At 40.2% G+C, this 22,358-nt stretch overlaps 1 protein-coding gene across 1 annotated transcript in view; it reads left to right on the top strand.

The window, feature by feature from the left end:
- Positions 1 to 22,128, top strand: part of AGBL1 (ATP/GTP binding protein-like 1) — a gene marked incomplete at both ends in the record, with an annotated part of 65,173 nt that extends 43,045 nt beyond the window's left edge. The window contains 8 exons of the mRNA XM_009709271.1: positions 2,644 to 2,760; positions 3,727 to 4,328; positions 6,339 to 6,422; positions 7,487 to 7,573; positions 7,947 to 8,095; positions 11,106 to 11,193; positions 18,421 to 18,565; positions 21,975 to 22,128. Coding sequence (XP_009707573.1) covers positions 2,644 to 2,760; positions 3,727 to 4,328; positions 6,339 to 6,422; positions 7,487 to 7,573; positions 7,947 to 8,095; positions 11,106 to 11,193; positions 18,421 to 18,565; positions 21,975 to 22,128 — 1,426 coding nt within the window. The remainder of the gene's footprint in view (positions 1 to 2,643; positions 2,761 to 3,726; positions 4,329 to 6,338; positions 6,423 to 7,486; positions 7,574 to 7,946; positions 8,096 to 11,105; positions 11,194 to 18,420; positions 18,566 to 21,974) is intronic.
- Positions 22,129 to 22,358: the final 230 nt, after the last annotated feature.

Below are 22,358 nucleotides of genomic sequence, written 5' to 3'. Positions count from 1 at the left end.
ATAAATACACTACATGGATAATAGAAGGATACTTGAAAGAAGAAAAAGAGAAAGCATTGGCTTTTATTGAAAAGAGTCTCCTGCATTTAACTTATTAATTGCCATGTTCGTCACCCAGGATGGTGTGGGTTTGGTCACTTCTCTGTTCCTGCAGAGAGACTGGCCAGTGACTATCAGAATCACATGCACAGTCAGGGACAAACGATGGATATTTGGTTCTTCTAGGTGTAGATCAGAAATGGCACTTAGTAGGGGAAAATTGAATTATCACCTAGGAAAGACTAACCCTCTTTTTCTTCCCATATCAGAGCATATTTGGGCTGTGCACCTACCCTAAGAAAAAGGTTAGTTCTTTTAAGTCACAGCTGGAGCATTTGAACCTATATTCCTTCTTTATTTGCTGCTGCACAGAGACAAATAATACAATGAATTATTCAATACTTTTCTGACTTCTCCCTTTGCACTCTCCCTGTCTTGACCAAACTGACAAAAAAACCCAAACCTACCAGCTGAGGATGAGAGTGCAAACTTTTTTATTGTGAAATACATACTAGCACATATGCAAATGTGAAGTAGTGAATGCTGCTAATAAGTCTTATCCACATAAAGTGGTCTAGGAAGGCAAATTAAAGAAATGAAGCTGCAAATACAGTCTAATTAGATATGATTGAGATTTCTGTGGAAGGATGTTTTCATTACTTGCCCTGTCTTTTTCTGCTCAAGTATTAAGCTGATGTCACCCAATGAAAAGAGGAAGTTAAAAAAAAAATAAAACACATTAGCTCAGTGTCCTAACTTGCCCCTGTCTGGCTGGTTTTATCTGAATATTAGAGCTTGTCAAGATGCTCATTAGGAATAAGGCTCATAGTGAATTTATCTCCTTTTTTAATTAGTTAATTCAGAAACAGATTCTATGTACCTCTGAACAATTTCATTATTCATAAGGATTTACCAAGTAGATGTGAGCAGGTTTTTTTTGCCTAAGAGCTTGCTCTGAATATGAGTTTTAAGTACTGTTTGTTTGGTGTGCTGGTCATATATCTCCCATGACAAATCTTTCTAAAGGGAAAACAAGCAAGGAATGGATAATGAACTTTCAGATTACCTTTTTTGTATGAGATATCATTTGCACAATGTTTCCTGATATTGATGTGATTTACAAATATTTTCACAGCTACGTAACACATGTCTATGCATACTAGTAATACCAATCAAATTGAAACTTGACTCTACACTTCCATCAGTAACTGTTCAAAGAGTTCTGTGAACATCAAAATAATCACGTCAACCATCTATCCTTCTCAACGCAAATCTTCAGCAAGTTTGAAGCTGCTTATGCATCATTATGCTGTTAGTAGCAAATACTTTCAAACTGATCTCATACTCTGTGCTGCTCTTCATTGCCTTTTCAACTAGGCCCAAACAGCGGTTCAAAGTGTGCTTTGCAATACAAATGTGGCTCAGGGTTTGAAATGTCATGGACACTTTTACATTCTGACAATTTTCTTTTTTTCTTTTGATAACAGTTTCAGAAATGAGTCTATTTATCAGGAGCAAATCACTTCTTTGCTGGCATTTGGTGGGGCACACTTACGAATGACATATCGAATTATTTGAATAATGCTGTAGTGTAATGCCCAGTCATCAATGCCATATGGATGCCATCCACATGGTGATGCCATCAATCCATCCTTCCCTCTTGCCTCTTCTTTTTCTGGTTTCTTATGCAATGACTGAATGCTTGACGCAGTTCAGTTTTGGTTCTCATATCTGATACGGAGGAGGTTGCACATCAATGCACATTTGCCTTTGACTGTGAAAATTTCAGATACGGTTCTTATCCCTGATTCACTGATGATTGAGATCTAAAAAGGTTTTTTCATATAAAAATATCAAGAAATTTGGAGAGTATAGAAGATGGATTGGGCAAGAGTTTCACAGATTTTTATAAGCAGCATTGAGAGATAAAAATAAAATATAAGCAATTGCCTGCAAGTTCAATGATACGGACGTAGGCCTTACAGTTTGATTAGTAGGCACTCAGCGTACCCATGTGGTTGTCTAAATCAAAAGTAGAAGTGTCAAGCTCTCTAATTTTGCTGGTGGCCTGTGAGGACAATTTTGGCTTTGTTATACTTTGAGAATTTTCTTGCTAAATGTATATTTATTTGATTATTGTTCTTTAAATCAGAATATTATCAATTACATCTTGAGGACCTGTGCCTACTGATTTGCACAAGTAAGGGAATGGGTGATATGCTCAGAAATAACTAGTAGTTCTTGGCTTCTCTTATTTTGAAACTTCCCAAGCTGAGGTGCTTATAAAAAAGTTCAAGTTTCAGTGCTGGTGTGTTTTGGAACCATCTTTTCATGGTATCTCTACTATCATGGTATCTATCTATCTACTCAAATACCAAAACATCAAATTCCCCTTTTTCATGATGTAGTCTTTCCTCTGTGCCTCTATTTTCCATTCCATAAAATGACTTTAACAGCCTTCCTGAGTATGCAAAGAACAGTTATAGGACTCATTAAATGAGTATGATATCATTAGAAATCAAAGGTATTATGCAGAATATTACTTTAACAGTAATCTTGTGGGGCATGTTTAATAGACATGCTTTTCTAATTCTGCTTTTGTAGGATTATGACTTGGAGACAGATGTGAACAAACTGAGGTCAAGGCCAGTGCTTGACCGACCAGAGGAAGAGCTTGGACAATATGAAGCAATGTGTCCAGAACTTTCCCATAATTTTCAGGTACTATCATAGTGCAGCTTCCTTTATTTGTGAATATTCAAGAGTTTAAGAAATACTTGAAAAGGAGTACTGACAAGAGATAACTAGGCAAGGCTATTGCAAAAGGAAACCCAGATGTCTTATAGGACTAGAAAAACAAAGATTAAGACTTTTTGCTTAGTCTGTTGGTGTGATAGGAAGTGATGTTGTTTGGTGCACATTTGGCTGGGTATGGAGTAACTAAGCACATCTGAATCAACTGCCACATGAGAAATCTGTCAGATAATAATTTGTATCCTTGCTGGCAATATCAAGATCAGAATGAAATATGGAAAATAAATACTGTCAACTAGTGTTTTGAAAGAAGTGATGGAGAAGATTGCACTGCCACTGAGTGAAATGCAGTTCAAATCATCGTTCTATTGCATTTGAGACAAGAAATGGAGTATTGCACTCATTGCATACAAGTTTTGGAATTTAGGAGAGCTGAAAACTGTGATTCAAATATGAATCTGGAAAGGACCACTGGCTTAATATATCTCCTGTGCACACAATGCTGTGACATTTATTATGACCATAAGTAGCCAAATGGGATTAAATTATACTCTTGCTTGAAGGTAGGGGTGAAGCTTTGCATGACAGATTGGCCTCCTTTATCCTGCTGTTAACATTTATATTTTAAAAAAATGCCTTGCAAATTATCATCCCTAATACGTTAGAATGATCAGTTTTGGTTGCAGATGACTCACCCAGATGACTCAATCAGATCCTTTTAGTTCCTAAGGACTACTGTTGAAGCAGCTTTGTGGATAGAGAAATTCTGGCAGGTGGTCCATGGGCTGATTTTACTCTGGCTGTCTTATTGGATGAGTACAGGTTTTGCAGATTTGTAAATATTTTCTTTTTATTCCTTGAAAGTTTTCCTCTGGAAGGAGGCACAATCTGTCTTTAGTTTCTTTTAATTTCTTCTGCTTTTTAAATTTAAAGGAGCTTGAATCAGAGTCTGAGGAAGAGAAGAGCTTAGAGGACAGGACTGAGAGTCTTCCCTCTACTTCCTCTCATTTAATTCCAAGTGCTACTTCCGTGAAACATCCAAACTACAAACAGAGAAGCCAAAGTGTCACAGAGACAGGACCAGATCCAGGGGAAAAAGATTTCGAAGTCCCACTGCAGAGCTGGATAAAGAAGGAGAAATGCAGATGGGATCCAACTGATGAAAAGAGAGACATTGCAGAAGCAGCCCAAGGTGCAGACTCCTGTGAAGTGGAAGATCCAGCCAGAAGTCATGTGCTTGCTTTGCGCCCTCTCCCAAAAGACACTGCTTGGTACAAAAAAATGTTTCACCCTGAATATGAGGCCTCAATCAATCCTAATCCTGGAGGGAAGCTGGAGAGCTCAGACGTAGTGACAAATCTTCTGGAGAAACACCAAGGGGATATCCCATTCCACAGCCCTTGCTTCTACATAGCTAGGGCCAAATGTATTAAGTCCATACCAGACTACAAAGACTTGGCATTCCCCGATTTCTGGGGTCACCAGCCACCTCCTTACAGCAAGCCCATGTTGGAGCGCAAGTATGGGGTTCAAAGGTGATTGTGCTTTAATATCATTACCACGCCGAGAGCTCTCAGACTCAAAACTGGTTTATGTAGGTTCTGACTATAACATTTCTGAATGTCTTGGGAAGTTGTAGAACAAATTTTGGGCTATCCAATGATTTGCGGCAAGGCCAAAGAGCAGGATGATCTTATTTGGGTTTTCCTCCTGAGGAAAGGAAAATGGTATCTAACTGGATTACGAAAAGGATTAGGAGTCAGAAAGCCCGTTTCCTATCCCTGACACGGACTGCCTGTGTGTCAGTGGATGAGTTGTGAACTGTCTGTGCATTGCTTTCTTTGTCTCGTACATCAAGGTAGTAGTGACAACCCTGGAGTGAGATTTTTATGGCTTCTGTGAATCCATAAAGACTCCCCTATCTCATATTCAAAATTGTTATAGATTAAACTAGTTATCAGTAAATGTATCAATGTACCTAGGTATGTGATGGGACTCTAAGCTGGTCAGAGCTCTGACATAGATTTACTAGTGACTTTTCCTTAAAGTAAGCAGACGAAGACCCAGAATGAGCCGTGAATCTGTGACCTTGTTAGAGCACAAATGAGAACAAGTTCGGTTTAGAGATGGAGAAACTCTGTGTACTTTTGGATATATTTTTTGCCTTCGGTCTTGCTCTTAATCCAACCACCTTTAGGGCTTGCAACGTTGGGTCCCATCTGGCTCTTTGAGGAAAAATCCTTTCTGTTCTCTCAGAGCTGTTTGGCTGTGTCAGGTCGTTCTTGGGAATCTCTCTGTCTACCCTTCTGCTGCTGTGTCCCTTCTCACTGTGCCTCTCACTTTCTGCTGGCTCCATGGGGTCCTCCAGAATCTTTTCCTCCTTCCCTAGCATGTGCATCTGCTTCTGGGAAGTCTGTCATGAGCCAGAGAGCAGCAGCGGGGACCAGGTAAGCAAGCTGCTTTCCCTCCCTGCTGCCCAGCCTACTAGGAGAAGACAGCATATATGGCATGCAATATGCAGAAAGAAATAAAAACACATCTCCCTTCTGGCACACTGCTAGAGGCTGCTGTTTTTCTCATATTATTTCAGGTGTTCAGATGAGGGGAAAGCTGTGTTTTGAAGCTGTGCTGGGAGAGGAAGCTCTTATAATGACCATTTTGTCTGTTCCATGTGTGGCTGTGTGCAATGACTTTACATTTCTTTTTAGTGGTATAGGGAGTTATTAGCAGATACCAAAGAGGCTGGATTCTGTGCTAAACTTTTAAGTTGATCAACACTAATCAAATGGTATTTGTGAAGACCACTAATTTCTGACCTCTAGAGACATAATGATTCTTTCTGTGGCAAATATGAAAGCTAAAAACCTTATTTAGAGGCAAAATCACTCTACCATCTTCTCCTTGCACTGTTGCCCTAAAAGCTTTGCTTTTATGACTATAATAACATGTGTAACCATACAGCTAAAATGGGAATAATCATATTATGCTTCAAGGCATAACATGATTGCTGCAAAAGTCAGGAAGAAAATCTGGTTTTCCGCATTTGATCATCTTTAGGGATCAGAAAGCTTCAGTTTATTAATGAGTAAAAATTAGCTTGATTTAGAGTCAAGGTTCACTATAAGACAGACTAGTAGGTTTATAAATTATGGCAGATATTTCCTCACAGGGCAAGGCTGGCCATTTGGGAGACTGACATTGGCTGGGAAGAACTGGGGATAAATCAAACTTGACAGAATATTGTAGAGAATAAAAATTTTACAGAATCAGTCATTTAACCTAAAAGGCTACTTATTGTAAGGGGAATGGAGCCGGAGGTTTCTCCTGGTAAAAAACAAAACAAATAAACAAAACCCCAAAACGAGCCAACCAACAAAAAAAAAACAAAACAAATGAACTTCACCTGGAATTAGCACATGGAAGTCTTCTTTCTTACCAGTCCTTGAAAAGAATTTCCTAAGCCTCTTTGTATTTCTTCTACAAGATTACCCTATACCAAGATTTCTCACAGTGTCATTACAATTTGCTTTTTTTTTTTTTCCTAGGGACAAAATACTAGGTGATGTTCGCCGTTTAGTCCAGCCAGATGATGTGATAGGCAGAACTGTATTTGATTTAGACGAGCCCAGGTGGGTAACTTAAATTAAGTACTGTAACCAGGGGTACTGTAAATGCTGGGCTAGGCAGTGAGCTCAGTTTATCTTTTCAGCTCTGATGTAGAAAAAATAACCTAGGAAGTAAAGGCCCAACTGGAAAAATATACAGGAGGAGTAGGTTCCTTGTACGTGGCTCTGGGGAAGTCACTGGAGCAAGAGATCCTCAAAATCTTTTAGATAGAACAAGAAAATTTATACATCAAAGGGACTGTATGGCGTTCCTGGATATGTCTGCTTTGCATGTAGTGACTTGGAACAGTAACATGCAGGCTGATGGTGGGAACAGTACCTATGAATCCAGATACAGTTTCTCCACACCCTGAACCAGCGTTTCCCATTGAGAGCACACTTCAGTGTCCATAGAGCCAGTGTTACAGCCTGTAGAAGTACCCTGAAAGGTGTGGCACTTATAAAAGGCTTCTGAAAACCATACATCCAGCCTTATGAACTGTTTTAAGTGCTCAACTATGGCCAGCAATTGTGCTCTTTGAGAAGATGTAGCACAGAGCAGTTGAGAGGGTCCCGAATATGAAGAAATTGCATTCAAAGGAAGGATGAGTGACTTGGAGAACATTCTTTAGAGGGGAAAAAAAAAAAAGTGAAGGACAGTTTGAGGTAGGAGAAAGTTGTGAAGTTATTCAAGATTAATTTAAGGGTTTCTAAGCTTTAGAAGAAGGAAACTATATATATGAGGGAAGAGTAAATGCATTGTAATTGTATAAATCTGCCTTGTGCAATTACTAAACTGATGGGAATAAGTCAGTGGGGAAAGAAACTGGAATAAAATAAATATGAACTGGGACAAAAGGGAGTATTGGGAAAGGAAAAGAGGATGCGATTTAGAGTCAGCAAGCAAGGGCAGAGAAGAATGCTGCATTGGATAGGAAGAGTATGGATTTGCTCACCTCTTGCTACTTCTCATGGTCTTGCTTATAAAAAAAACAAACCTCAAACCGATTTTAGCATACAAAAGGTGCTGGGGAAAGTTTCACTTTGAAGAGACCTTCTATAGATATCCTTATTTTGATTTACTGCAGTCACTCAAGCCCAGGTGCTCCAGGCTGTCTGACATTCTTCTCCAAGTTTGAATCAGGAAACCTTCGCAAAGCCATCCAAGTGCGTGAGTAAGTATGCCTGCAGCGGCTGTGTCCCAACCTGCCTTTCTGCTGTGACCACAGCGTGAAATGATGGAGTTCTTCTGGGTTTGGAAAGGGTCAGCCAGGAAAGCAGGTTATATGACACAGAGCTTATCGTGCCTTCCAACATCTTGATGTCCTGAAAGTAACAGGAGTGAGAAAACAGAGCTCAAAATGTTTTGGCATGACTTAACATAGTGTGAGTATTTAATGGTGTGTTTGGGCACTGCTAGTTTGATGGTGTTCTTTGACTCTCTCAGGATATTAATTAATTTGTTTGTATAGCCTGCTCTCCTCAGCAGACTCAGTGGCAGGCTGGTGGGGTTTTCATGGCCACTATTTTTTCTGGTCTCCTTTACAGGTTTGAGTATGACTTAATTATGAATGCAGATGTGAACAGCAACCAGCATCATCAGTGGTTCTACTTCGAAGTCTGTGACATGAAATTAGCAGTTCCCTATCGCTTCAACATTATCAACTGTGAGAAGTTCAATAGCCAATTTAATTACGGTATGAGTCTTTGGAGAATTGGGGTTGTCCTCTGTTCACAAGAATATCTTTTTAAAGCCGTAAAGGTTTTGAAATTTCCATGTCTGTAAGTACAAGGGACACTAAGTTAATCTTATCTGCCCTGAAATCCACTGAAAGAGTTACTTTAGATTTGTCAAAGGACCTTACTCTATCCTCAGGAGGACTGAGGAGTAAGCTGAATGTTCAGACCTGGGAGAGGATTTGTGGGGAAAAAACATGTCTGTATTTAGAAACCAGAACTGAGGAAGAATGGCATTGTGGTTGGGAGAAGGGAAAAAAGACAATCTTTTGGAATTGAATGAGCAGCATGGGATTGGAAAGTGCTTCTAATATTTAAATAAATGTAGATAATCCTCAAACATATATTCATGATTCTTTGGGCTTATCCAGAAAGACATCTCTGCCTTCAGACCTGCTGAGACTTCTGCTGATACTAATGATAAAAAAACCAAAACTGTTCCTTGCTGTCTTTGAGCTCCTGTCATAGTCTGTGGTTCAGGAGGAAGGCGGCATTGTTCAGAAATAGGCAAGGCAAATCCCAGCTTTTAATGCCCATTTTAGAAGAGAAATTATTTGTTCTGCATGGAGACTGTGGGTTGAATTCTTAGGTGGCATAGGCTGTTTCTTTAATTTGTTTCCATGGAGCTGTGTTAATTTACACCAGCTCAAGACCTGACTCAGAATGTTTAATAAGCCCCTAATATCAGACTTTGCATTCCCCTGAAGCCCTGTGGATACAGCCTTCGACATCATCAGGAGAACTCTCTCAGGATCGATGTTCCTAAAACAAATAGCACTAGGAGCTGGAACGACTTGTCACTTGTATTTGTGAAACTGGCTGGACAAGTGGCATAATGAATTATAAGGCATTTGCTGTTTAACCCTAAGGGCTGGAGTTCAAGTGTTCATATAGATCCCAAATGAAAATGAATTTTTTTTTGTCATCTTATTCTGCTTCCCTGAATTACCAAACAATTCAGTGTGTGCTGTCTGGTAGCAGCTTGAAAATGAATTATATTGAGATCCTACTGTAAACCCCAATACAACCTCTGATAAAGCCACCAGTAGCTTCATAGCTAAAGATTCTGGCTGTTATTGGTGGCAGGTTGCTTGTTGTCTGCTAGTTTGGCTGTTGTCAGCATTTATAATCTCATTTTGTGCACCTGAAATTGTACATGACTCACATGTTCAAGCGTGCAATGAAAAATGTATTTGGAAACCAAATGTGAAAATACCATCCAGTGTAAGGTGGGAGGCTAAGTCATGGCTTGCTTTTGTATGGCTCGCACGTGGAAATGGCTGTTAAAACAATTCTTCTATGGGTTATTTCTGCTGCTCTGAGAGGACAGTGAAGCTCTAGCTTACCTGGCTTGGCTGAGAAGGCTCACTACCTCTTCCAGCACATGCATAATATTTACACAGACTCTTGGTAAGTGATGGTATTTATTTGTTACGTTCCCTCTGCACTTTCCTAGGCTAATGTCCATGCTATAATAATACAAGCTTCCTGTTGTGATGTAGTGCCAAAGTGCCATGGGTGGCAATACCTTACAGCTCCTGGTTACTGATCTGTTTTGATTTTTCCTTCCCTTTTGCTCTTGGTTAGATGGCACTGTGTAACTTTCAAACCAGCAAAAAGGATATTTAATGAAATAGTTGTGACCAGGCGCAGAGCAAGTCAGGAGGTACAGCCTCTACCTCTCTCCTTCCTCCTTTTCCACTAATTTACTTTACCATGGGAAATAATGGGATTTCATCAAAAGCCTGATTTGTGTTTGTTTTCTAAAACTGAATGTTCCCATAGGGAAAGTGGAAAGGAAAAACTGTTTTTTTTTTTCTTTCTTTAACTAAAATGAGATGGCAGACCAGTATCAACCATCACTCTGAGGCAGTTTGGTGTGTGTGTCCTTTGGACTCACAGAGAAAGGCAGGAGCTGGCATTTGGGATGTTGAGAGCAGTGCAGACCCTGAGTCTCGCATCCCTTGTCTGATGAACTGGGCTTCTGGGCAGGCCTGTATCTCTCGAAACTCGCTGTGACCCATGTCCTGCAACCAAACACAGAATTGCTTCTTGTATATGGCTCACGGTGCTGAGTCAGGAAATGGCAATATAGGGGTTACTCCTAGCTCTAGGCTAGTTAGTGCTACTCTACACCACAGCCAAAGGCGAGCTGGAAAAGCATTACTGCCAGTACACTTGCCAGATCTTAAACTGCTGGAGAGTTTAACAGAGAAACCCAAAGGAAGAAGAGAAACTGAATAGCTGTTTATGAAGTATGTCATCAGTATTGATGGTTTTCAAGCATCACCTCCTCCCAGCGCAAGAACAGCCAAGAGAAGGCTCAGGGGGCAACATATCAACGTTCATAAATACTTGAAAGGGTGGCTTTTCTTTTCTTAAATATGGTTTCACAGAAGTGCTGTCAGCATCATTGCTGGGCTCAGCTGTGGCTGTGCGGGGTCCACTGGAGCTGGCTGGCACCACCCTGGGGCAGAGGTCACCCCTGCAGCCCCCAGCTGCCAGCAGCTCGCCAGGGACAACCTGGGCAGAGAGCTTCGCTGGTGAGGGCAGGATCCTCACTGTACCTGTAAAAGAGCAGGCAGGTGTGTAGAGCAAAGGAATTTGATGCAAAAACTGCCTGCAGACAGGCTGGCTTCATGGAGCTGTGAGTAATGTATATGCAGCTCGGATCAGAGAAAGCCTCATACCTCAGGGCATGAAATGGTAATATGTTGGAGGTCAGGAAGAAGTCATCTTTTGGTTTATTATGGCACAAAGACAGATGCTATCGTTACCAGCATTTATGGCACATAGGTATTGTTTAGGTCTAATGGCAAGTTTAAAACCTTCTTCTAGCTTTGTTTGCTACTTTCTGAAGGTACGGTACTGAATGCACCACAGATCTCCAATGCTGTGGTAGGATTATGGTTTCAGTGATGGCGCAGCCAGGGAAGTCATGTCACTTGAAACTGTCTGTTTTTTATATAGGCATGCAGCTGGTCATGTATTCAGTGAAGGAAGCTCTCCAGGGCAGACCTCACTGGCTTCGGGCAGGCTATGATATCTGCTACTACAAGTAAGTGCATTTGTGGTGAATAATTTGTGGCTTGCTTTCCCCTCTGTTCTCCTCCTGTTGACTGTATTGATGTTGTTAACCTTTGACTACTGGTGCCACCTGTTTCAAATGTCTCTAATTTGGTGCTAGTTGAATGTGTTATGTGCTTCCACCTTCAGAAAACAGCTACAAGCAAGATCTCTATATTAGATGCCTAGGGAGAAACAGGGCATGTGAGAATTCACCTCCCTAGGAGGATGAAAGGGAAGGGGGAGTGCTCAAACCTTGCTGATGCAGCCAGGAATACAAGGAAGCTTAACCCACAAAGGTGGCGTAGTTGGCTTTTTCCCCTGTCCAGGAATAAACAAGCTGGACAGGATCGTTGGTTGGTTGGTTGGTTTGGGTTTTTTGGGGGGAGGGGCAGGGCGGGGGAGTTTATGTGTGTGTCGAGGGGTGTGTGTGTGTGTACATTGACTTTTCTAAGAGACATAGAAGCTGAGGAGCTAAGAAAGGGTTAGCTTATACATAAGGGTCTTTGGGAGTGTGTGTATGTATATAGTGTATATACAGATATAAATATATGTGTAGAAACAGACATATACAAATACATATTTATTTGTGAATCTACCTCCATACCTTAGTATCTTCACGAGCTTCCCTTCTCTGCAAAGCTGGAACTCGAATCCTAGAAGGCAAACTGCTCTGTGGATGATGCTTATTGGCACCATATAGACCTTGTCCTGGTAGCAGAAACAGTAGAGATCTGCCTCACTTGCTGCCTTATGGGCACTTTTGTCTTTCTACTGGGGCCAGGCAACAGTGGTATAAAGGAGTTCTGACAAGCTCAGTGCTGATATTTATGCAAGTTCCCTGTTTCAGGCTGTTTCTGCAGTGTGTCAGAGCCTCAGAAGAAAAACAACACTAGATCAGTCTCATCTTTAACTTGTATCTGAGCTGGAGCTTGACTCATGTGAGAAAAATTCTCACTCAGGTATCTCATTTCCATGCAGAAAACTGATCCCTGATTCATTCTGGTTATTACAGTCAAAGGAGACAAGCATGGAGCTTGGGGTTTCAGTAAGTTGAATGAACTCTGTTTTATTTTCTCAAGGTTTCCAAAATGTTATCCACAACATTTATTAATTTTTTTAAAGATGATGATTGAAAGGGTTTTCAGGACTAGGATAACTGGTATGTTTTGGATTAGAAAATCTGTGCAGAGTTGAAGTCTGGGGCATAGAATAGAACAAGTAGTAAAATTACAGGTATGAGTAAATGTATTTGGTTGAGTGCCTGTGAGTGGGATATCTAGGAATAATGTAACCTGGGATGGTGCAAGCAGGAAGAGGAGCCCTGCACTGGAAAAAAGAGGTCACATGTTAAGGATGAACTGGTAGAGAATTATGAGTGATCTTCATGTACTTTGTAATCAAATACTGCACCATTTGGTGTTAAGTAACTATTTTATCCTGGCATTACCTGCTGTGACCTGAAAGCTGGGGCTGAGTATGTCTGAGTGACAAGTTTTCCCATGTATTTTTTCTGTTGCTTCAATTATTTTTTCTGTCATGATTCCTATTCACCAATTTGCATTACCAAAATGTCTCAGTGTCTCAGGACTCTATAGGTACTGCGTTAGGCACTGTATAAACAAACCAAAAGTCTTATCCTTGCTCCTAATACTTTGCAGTTGAAGCACAGGGCTTGGGCTACCCAATGACTGCAGACAGGCAGGGAAATACAAGAAAACAGAAAAGTGTTAACACAATTAACAATAATTATAATTGTCTGGCATGGTAAGTAGTGCTCACAGGACAGAGCTGAACTTTACTGATGTTCTAAATGGTACTCCCTCCTTCATGAACTCATGTGATGAGGCTGATTTTTAGAAACTGATGTGAAATAATGGGCTTTCTCTTTGTAAGAAGTTGTACTTGTGTTGTAGTTCACAATTTTGCTGTTAGGTTCAGAGGTGGCTATGTTCACAAGTGGATTTGATGAGACAATAAACCTGAACAATGACAGTGGGCTGCCTTCCAGAAGTAGCAGAGCCTCAAACTTGTGCTGACACAAAAAAATTCCAAGTTGTCCCAAATCTATGTGTAATCTCTTTTCTTTTTTTGTGGGGGTTGGATGGCCTGAAGGCTAAGATTATCCTCACTCAACCTGGCAACCTGTCTGGCATCCACATTTTGAAGGGAATCTCATCTAATTAGTTTTATCAGGAGTTATTCATAAATATAGGAAAAGAGTGATACACTTACAAAAATAAGGAGGAACTCAAAGATGCCCTTAATTGCTTTTGCAGCAGGGCTGTTATTGAGCACAACCTCTGAGCCGAAGGACAGTGGGAGGAAACGCACATTTGCAAGATGTCTGGGTGATGCATGTTGGCTGATCTTTGCTGATATTCATCTTCGCTGAAGATGGGATAGTTCACTCATAAAGATGAATGTTGTGGCACAGCTCTGTCATCGCATACCTTTCCCGTATGTCTCACAAGAGTTTTTGTTATGGAGAATATTAGCAGTGCTCTTGTCAAAAGGAAGCTGAGTGACACTTCTGCTCTATTTTATTGCCTTTCTGTGAAGTGACAGGATACACCCATGATAAACAGAGTTGCAGTTACTATAAGATTATGTAATTCTCTCACTGTCTTGGCAGCTTTTATGTGCTGAATAATATTCCTTTCTGGCAAATTATTTAAGGAACAATGGCAGCATGCTGAATTGGTGACAATGTGCTTGTGCCTTTGGTTTCGTGGCTCATTCTAAGCATATTATCTAACCTCCAGCTTTTTCAGACAATAGTCAGTTCACAGATAGTAATGAGGTACATAGAGTGTTTTGTTCTCACATCACCACTGAAGATTTGGCTGTTTGGTGATCATAGCAGTGTCAGAACTATGTCTTCTCTTTTCAGCACCTCTATAATCACATTAGATGAAATCATCATCATAGCATTAGCAGGCCACCTCTCAGTTCTAATGACACCTACAAGAGAGGACTAAGATACCAGTCTCAGTCTGAGAGCACCTGACCTTTACAATGCGACCAAAGGCCTTAATAGCGAGACGGCTGTGGGAATATTTTACTTTGACTGGGATTCTGCCTGCAATCTTGACAATCAAGATGCCTTAACAGGGATTTGGCCCTTGAAAAGGAAATTGTGTTGTGCATTTTCCAGTTTCCAATGTGGCAGACCCCAAAATAACAGCTATGCCCTGTAAGTTGTTAAATGTGTGGTTTTTTTTTTTTTTATGGTATGAACTAAAGCATATGGCACTTAGCAGCCCCACTTAGAGATGTAAGAAGGTCAGGCCATGTAAAATGAGGACACCAAACTTCAGGTGGTAGAAGGATTTTGAACAAAGTGAATGCATCAGCAGATTAGAAATGATAAATAGCTTACTTTCCATTTGGACTGTGTTTTGAAATGGCCTAGAAATCCAGGATATTGATATTTTCTTTGGCTGTTTTAGTCTAAGCTGATACAATGCCATATTCGAACACCTACCAGTGCTTTTTACTATACTAAATGCTGCAGACAGGAAGTCTAAAGACAAGACACCAAGAGATGTTTTTCTTGTATCGCTTGGTGCTTTTGAATTCCTGAGTTACAATCCAGCTCCTTTAGTGACCTGCCTGTATCTTTGGCCAAGTGGCTTCACCTGTCTGTGTCTGTTTCCCTATCTACAAAGGATGGAAAATTAGAGTCACTTATCTGCCACCCAAAGAATGAGAATAGATAAATGGGAAGCAAGTTTTAGTTAGATAATGATTGCAAAGGTCTTTTAAGCTCAAAAAAATTATCATGCAAAGCAAGTGATAAGTAGTTTTATAATTATTATTAATTAACTTTCCATCACAGCTATGCTAGAAATATACTACCTGTACATTATTTCTGAAGGAGAACAGCAAGCAAAATAATTTCACTTTTACAAAATGACTGAAAGGCACAGTAGATACAGCTTGCATGCTGGTTAAATATCCCCACGCTTTGGTCTCTTATTTTCTTTCCAATAATCAGCATATTAGTTTCTAGAGAGCATGTGAGACTTTGAACATTTTTTTTTGAAAGAGAACACAAATAAGGTAGTGAGGACCAAATGTTGTTAGGATCTTTTTTTCCTTCCCTCTTCCTTTCTTGTTAATTTGGGCTTCACGTTGGTATGGTAGAGTGTTGTGAAAAAAGAGTGAGGAAGAAAAACTCTCAGCCCAGTGGAGGAACAAGGAGGCAATAGAGCCATCTTGGGGCGACAGCAGTAGACAGAGAGGGAGGCAAAGAGGAAATATGCTATTTTTTAGGTTTCTTTTAAAAAGACTCAGAACTACTGCATTGTATGATGGATTGTGAAGAGACTAGATTATATGCAGTAAGAATACATGATCATTTACACTGCTTACACACAGGTGATTTTTCTTTTTAACACATGAGTGAAGAATATTGAAGCCTTATAAAGCCACCTGTAAACTTCCTGTTACTACTAGATAGTTTGCTATAGATTGAAGCAGGTGTCAAGAAGCGATTCAAAAGTCTGGAAATGTCTGTTCTGGGCAGGTAGTTTGCTGGAACAGTATTGATGCTCAGAACAAGAATGAAACATGCTGCTAAGCAGTGCGGTGAGAGCGCTGTGGATTGGTACCCTCATGATCATGCGATCTGAGCACTGTCAGGAGTAAGGACCATTGACTACCAGCGTACCATCAAGGTCAGAGATGTCTGGTGCTGCAAAACCTCTGGGTTAAGTGGCCATTTTAGACAGGAGAGACATTGTTGGCTGCATAATTACAGACTATAGAGGGAGAAGCCTTTATTGGAGCATTAGGGACGGGTGGGAATAAAGTGTATGTAAGATATTTAGGCAGTATCTGCTTGCAAAGGCATGCTTGTTCCCACACCTCTAACCACAAATGTGAATTTGGAGGGGAGGACTCAGAAGATCTCAGTACTTTATGATAGTTCTTTATGAATTTATGAATTTAACCTTCCAAGTGACAGTGAATATAATAGAGGCTATGGAGATGAGTATTTTTCTTTATGCACTATATAAGAATGGTTCTTAACTATCCTTCGCTGTCAAAATTAACAGGAACTAGATTAAATGTAATTGTTCTGACTAAAAAACAAACAAACAAACAAACAAACAAAACCCACAAAACCCACCAAACCTCAAATCCAGGATCCACTGAAATACTTGTATAATAGCTAAGTAGATGTTTATGTATTTGCGGGTTCATTGCTTTTTTTTCTTCTCTGAGCCTCTTTGTCCAATATTAAGGTGGTTTATTTGCAAAAAAAAAAATGTTAGGTGGAGGGTTCAGCTGAATAAAATCATAGACTTTTCAGTTTGCCACTGTGACTCAGTGTTCCTGTACTATCTATTGATCCAGTCAGTGTCACTCACCCCACAGGTTCATAACTATAAAATTCAGATGAAAACCCAGCAGCATTGTATTGTGTCTTCCTTATGAAAAAGAGCTGATTATTTTGGAGAATTTGACAAGAATAATTATCTTTTCTATCCACCCCTTTGAATAAAAATGAACAGTGGCAAAATAAACTAGTATTGTAAATTTCAGGAGCTGAAATTGCATCTTCTGGTTGCCTGTTCTATTTTGCATTTTAATGCAACATTGATGATAACATTTGTCAAAGAAACCTCACAGTCCTTCAGAATCAGAAGGTTCGGCAACAGCATAATTGGTGTAATGTGGGAAAAATATTGTTTGAAATGTACTTATGGATGCGATTTGCTGTGAGGCTTCTCCCTAAAGTGCATGAATTGTCTCTTCATCTCTGCTGAAAGAAAACTTTCTTACTCAGCCTAAAGTCATCTTTTTATCAGAGTAAGTCTTCTGCAAGAGATCTGGTCCTGGAACTACATTGAGAAGCTTACTTTAAGATTTTGTAGCTTTAAAGAAGCGAATGTCCTTCTCTGAGCTCTGTTGTAGTAAGGCTCCAGCGCAGTCATTACTGTGACTGCTTTGCTGTCAAGTCTGGTGATCTGGATCCTGACTCATGGACTGACTTCCTGGTTTCACCCAGACCTGCCAAATCACCACAAACTTGTCTGGATGAGCTGGACGTGTGGTTGAACCTGTCTGCTATCCCCAGGCATGCCCTGTTCGGGTACTGTAGGAGGGGACCCTGGCTGGCGAGAGCCCTGCCCTGCTGACTTCCATACCAAGCTCAGCTTCCCATCTTTTAGGGAGCAACTGGTCCTCACTGCTCCCTGACAGGGAGAGGCTCAAGTCTTTGAAAAGGATGTATCTAAAAGTGATAATTTTTTGGGTAGTTCACAACCTGCAAATCTCTATGAGGTCGCTTCTCCTCTGTGTGCAGTCACTACCCCAACCCACTCTCCTCGTCTTCCTACTCAGCAAAGAGCCTTTGATGATATTTGAAACATTTTTATCTATGTCCTACATTTATTTTTTTTTTTTTTAATTCCTGGAATATCTCTTTTCTTCCTGTGGTGGAACTGAATGGTTGGTTTGATAGGATATTCATATTTTCTAAATCTCCAGGTTTTCACAGAATATTTTCACATGGCATTGTTCAGGGCTGTGAATAGGTACCTGCATCTCTGAGTAAGATAATTTGGATGTCGGAAGCAATACAGCAGTGCTAGCTGAATGCATTTGTTTAAATATGTCTGGACTGTGCTATATGAACTAGTATTAGCTGGCTTCTTTCTTATTTGCACCTTCGCAAAATGAAACAAACTGTTATTTTTCTATGAGAGTGCTCCCATCCATCAGCAGCACATGACTAGCTGTGGCTGGCTGTGCCCAGTACTGCCACATGCAGTTCTGCTTCTTAACTCCATGCTGGTCTTTGTGTACTGTGTGAATCTCAAGACACTGTTGAATCTGATGTACCACCTTGGCCAGTGGTACTTTACCATTGGGACCCTGTTTGCATCTCTGTCTGGTGGAGTCATGGTTTCTCTAATGTTTCTTCTTTCATACGGCCTGTAGGTACACTGCTGTGTTACGGGATGTTGTTTAGCCCCATGATATATATTTTTATACCTGCTCATTGCTGGAATTGGACTGATGTACTTTCACAGGACCTTCCCAGTCTTAGTACAATGACTGGATGAGTTGGAGCCCATCTACAGCATGAGATGAAAGCTTATTCAGGGTGGATGCTTCTCTGAATGCTTAGTTCTCTCATGGCTGTTCCGAATGTGTATCTAGATGTGAAACCCATCTACTTCCCCCCCTCTTTCTCTTCTTCCAGAAACCACTACCGTTGCAGTGCAGCTGCAGGAGCAGGAGTGAGAGGAAAATGCTACTACACGCTCACCTTTAGCATCAAGTTCCCTCATAAAGATGATGTCTGCTACCTGGCCTACCATTACCCCTATACCTACTCTACAATGATGGTAATACTGATATGTCCACCTAGATCAGCTAATGGGCCTGATGGGTTAGAGCTGCTTGGGTACGTGTAAATTTTAAGATAGCATAGAGGGCCATTTTCACAGGCAGTTAATGATCATGATGCTGTCATTGCCTTGCTTGCAACTGCAACCCCTGCCAGCTCTGAAGCCCAGACTGCTGTAGGAGAAGAAAAATTTCTATATGGGATAACTGGGGTACAAACCATTAGTGCTTATACTAGTCATAACGCAAACCAAAGATGTCTCCACTTGCTTAGGGCTGCAGGATCCTCCTCCTGAATGAGTGGGAAGCAGTGGGCTAAAGCTGATGGCAACTTAGAAGGGAAAGCTTCCTCCTTCTGACAGAGGGTAATAGCTCAGCTTTCAGAGCTGCACCCAGCAATATCACAGTGCTGGACCTCATTTGAATGCTTTGTCAGCTGTTTCCTCTGTGCCAGTTGGAGTGTCGGTAGACGTTTGTGACACTCCCACCAGTGCTGTCAGTACAGAAACTAAAAGAATACAAGTCCAAGGATTAAACTGTATGCTTGAGTTTACCAAGTTTGCTTCCTGGCAAAGGATTTGTTTTCTACAGCCTTTTCTGGCCAGGTGTGGATGGTAAGGGAATTTTCTGGGAAATGTGTCCAATGTGCTTTCTATATGATTGATGTAGGAGAGCCCAAGGTCTGAAAGGAAAGTAGGATAAAAGAAGGGAAATGAATAGTTCTGGGAGTAGCTTTGCTTTGTTGTTAAAGATGAGAAAGATGTTACTGAAAATGAAGACACACAGTTCCAGTAGATCAGTTCTCTTTCCTTCTCTACTCAGTTTCCATTGTCAACCCTTTTTCTTTGGGGCAACAAATGCCCATGTTGGTTGGTAAAGTTTGTGCTCTCTCTATATTTTTTTAAAATGGTATCAGATTGCCATTACTGGATATGAAAGACTCTGCTATCAAGGGAGACAATGTCCCCTCCCACTTACTAGCCATGCTGCTCAGCATACCAGCATAGTTAGGCTTAGATTAATTCCCACTCAGTCAACAGTCTCTTGTAAATTGCTTTGCATTCCATTATAGATGTTCAAAGAAACTGCTTCCAATACCTGGGAGATGGCCAGTCAAGCCTTTACAGTCCAAAATATGCCTGCCAGCTCACTTCTCAAGAGGCTTATGAGTACCAGTTACTCCTCAAAATCAATGAGGAAAAGAGTATGCTCTAGTAGTGGGGTTTGACCTACAGCCTTGAAGACATGTATATCCTACAGGGGAAAAGACAACTGCAATACTGAAGAATTGGGTGAACTTATTCACCACCATACTTTATTCCTGAAATGCAGTGCCTCATCATTATTTTACTGTTATTGATTTCTAGCTTCTGCTGGCACAAAAGCAAGAGAGACTTGAGTTTGTATGCTCTGAGAATCCCTGAATATCTCACCTGCTCCTGAATGAATAGAATAGAGATTAAGAAGATGTTACTCCTAGACTTGCAGGGCCAAGTCTTGAAGTATTTCACTGCCTCTTCAAATAAAATGCGCATTGAAGTTAAAGGGAATTTTGCCCCAGGAAAAGTTTAAATTAACTCAGACTCAGTAAGACCCATAAAGTTTGGTACATGGGAACTATGGATGGAAAAGATTGATAGATTGTCATGTCCAGCTCTTTCGCCAAAGCCAAATTGTTGCCTCTAATAATTCTAAAAGGCTTCTTTGCTTGGACTAATTTAAAATGTTGAGTGATGCAACTTACACATTTCCATGTTACTTTAATTTCCACAGTAAATAAACTAAATCAGGTTTGTGCACTAGCAGATTTCATTTTAAAGCATTTGTCCACTGGTGAAGTGTGTTGGTTTTACATATCAGTAATAAATTAAAAGTGATTACAAACCCAAGGGCTCAATTAAATGCATACTGCTTTGGGAAAGAAGATAAACTTGTATATGGAGTTAGTAATTTGAAAATGTTTTTAAATATCATATATATTTAATAGTTACAGGCATATTTACAGGAAATACACATTACAGAATCCTATTTGAACTGGATGCAATCTGCAGTTCATTCCTTTTTGTCCATTAGTAATTACATTTATTTTATGAACAGTAATTTATCTATTTTTACATCACAGTGTTAATTGTTTGGATATCTAGCCGAAAACTCTGTGGCAACTATACCCAATTAAGTTCCACTGGGTACCAGGAACATAAGTAAATGATTGTATTGAGTTCTCTGTATCTATGTGAGATCGTTAGATGCATCTTATAATTGAATTTACTTTATAGAGCAGTATGTTAATTGTTTTATGACGCAGATAACTGTAAATATGAGTTCTGTGTTTGCATTCAAATGGTTAGTGGCAAAGCAGTCTGAAAGATGGCAAGCTCTAAGGTTTCAGGAACAGGAATTTCTTGTCCCATAAACTTTGGTTACAATTTACTCCTGACTTGTAAAGACGAGAAGTTACCATGTAAGGGTTGTTCAGTGAATTGGTGTGTTTTAGTTAAAGTACTGTTAAGATGACTGTGCATACTGTACTATACCTATTTCTACCAATCAAGAGACAACTGGTGTTCCACAACACTTAGCAACACCCTGCGATGGGAGTACTTACGCTGATCTTGCCACTTGCAATTACAGTGTCAAAAGAGAGAGCTACGCATCATCTGGTGTGTGGGTGACAAGTGGCTATGTGTCTAATGAGGCGATCAGAATGCGTTCCAAAAAATTTTCTTTAAGCTGCCAATTCTTTTTCTCAAATTTCCCAAGAAGCTGTTGGACTTAGGAACTGTTTAAAACTGCCCTTGGAAAGACTCTCTTCAAATTTCCCACTACTGAGTGTACAAAATGTTGTTTTGATGTAAACTTTTTGGCTGCTTCTGGTGTGGAGCTGTTCCTGAGTTTCACTGGCATGTGCTTGACAGCTAACCAATCGGTTCTATAAATGCTCAAAAATGGTGAATTTTCCTGTGTTTCTACACAGTCGCTATGAAAATATAAGGAGTAGGCAGTTCTCTTTTGGACTTCATGTATGCATAGAAATTCCTTTACACTAACGAGAAAAGCACCTAGGAACTGTTCAAGTAAAATCATAGCATGTAGAATAGTTTGGGTTGGAAGGGATCTTTAAAAGTCATCTAGTCCAACACCCCTGAAATGAGCAGGGACATCTTCAGCTAGATCATGATAAAAGAGTAAATAGGCCTGTGTGTCTTTAGTGAACTGGGATGTATTCTGAATGACTTGTGCATATTTGTGGGGTGTAAAAGGTGATGATATTAACTGGCAGAAGAGAGGAGCTGGGAAGTTAACAACAGATGAAATTAGTACCAATAATAACACACAGCTAATGGAATAAAATCAGATTTTATAGACTCTGAACTCATTTCTAAATCTGCTTCCTTGCTTCTTTCTTAGTCTCATCTTGATATCCTGGAACAAAACAGGAACCCCAAGAAGGTTTACTGGAGGCAGCAGACACTCTGCCAGACACTAGGAGGAAATCTATGCCCATTGCTCACAATCACTGCCATGCCAGAATCTAAAAAAAGAGACGACTTGGAGCAATTCTGTAAGTAGCCAAATGAAGGATTAAAAAAGATGCTGGCAAGTTGCGGTTATGTCAGCAGTAGTAATGACAACCTGTTTTGTGAATATGTTGATTTTCTTGCCTTTCTCATTTTGAAAAAAGAAATCTAAATATGTAGAATAGCCAATTACAATGCTTTTTTTAAGTTACAGATTTACGTGGAGAACAGAGGAGAGCTGACACCATTTTTTACTTCAAATTTTTGTTCAATG

This window comes from Cariama cristata, unplaced genomic scaffold, assembly GCF_000690535.1.
Source record: "Cariama cristata isolate BGI_N322 unplaced genomic scaffold, ASM69053v1 scaffold981, whole genome shotgun sequence".
Taxonomy (NCBI): Eukaryota; Metazoa; Chordata; class Aves; order Cariamiformes; family Cariamidae; genus Cariama; species Cariama cristata.
This window is presented reverse-complemented; position numbering and strand designations above follow the sequence as displayed.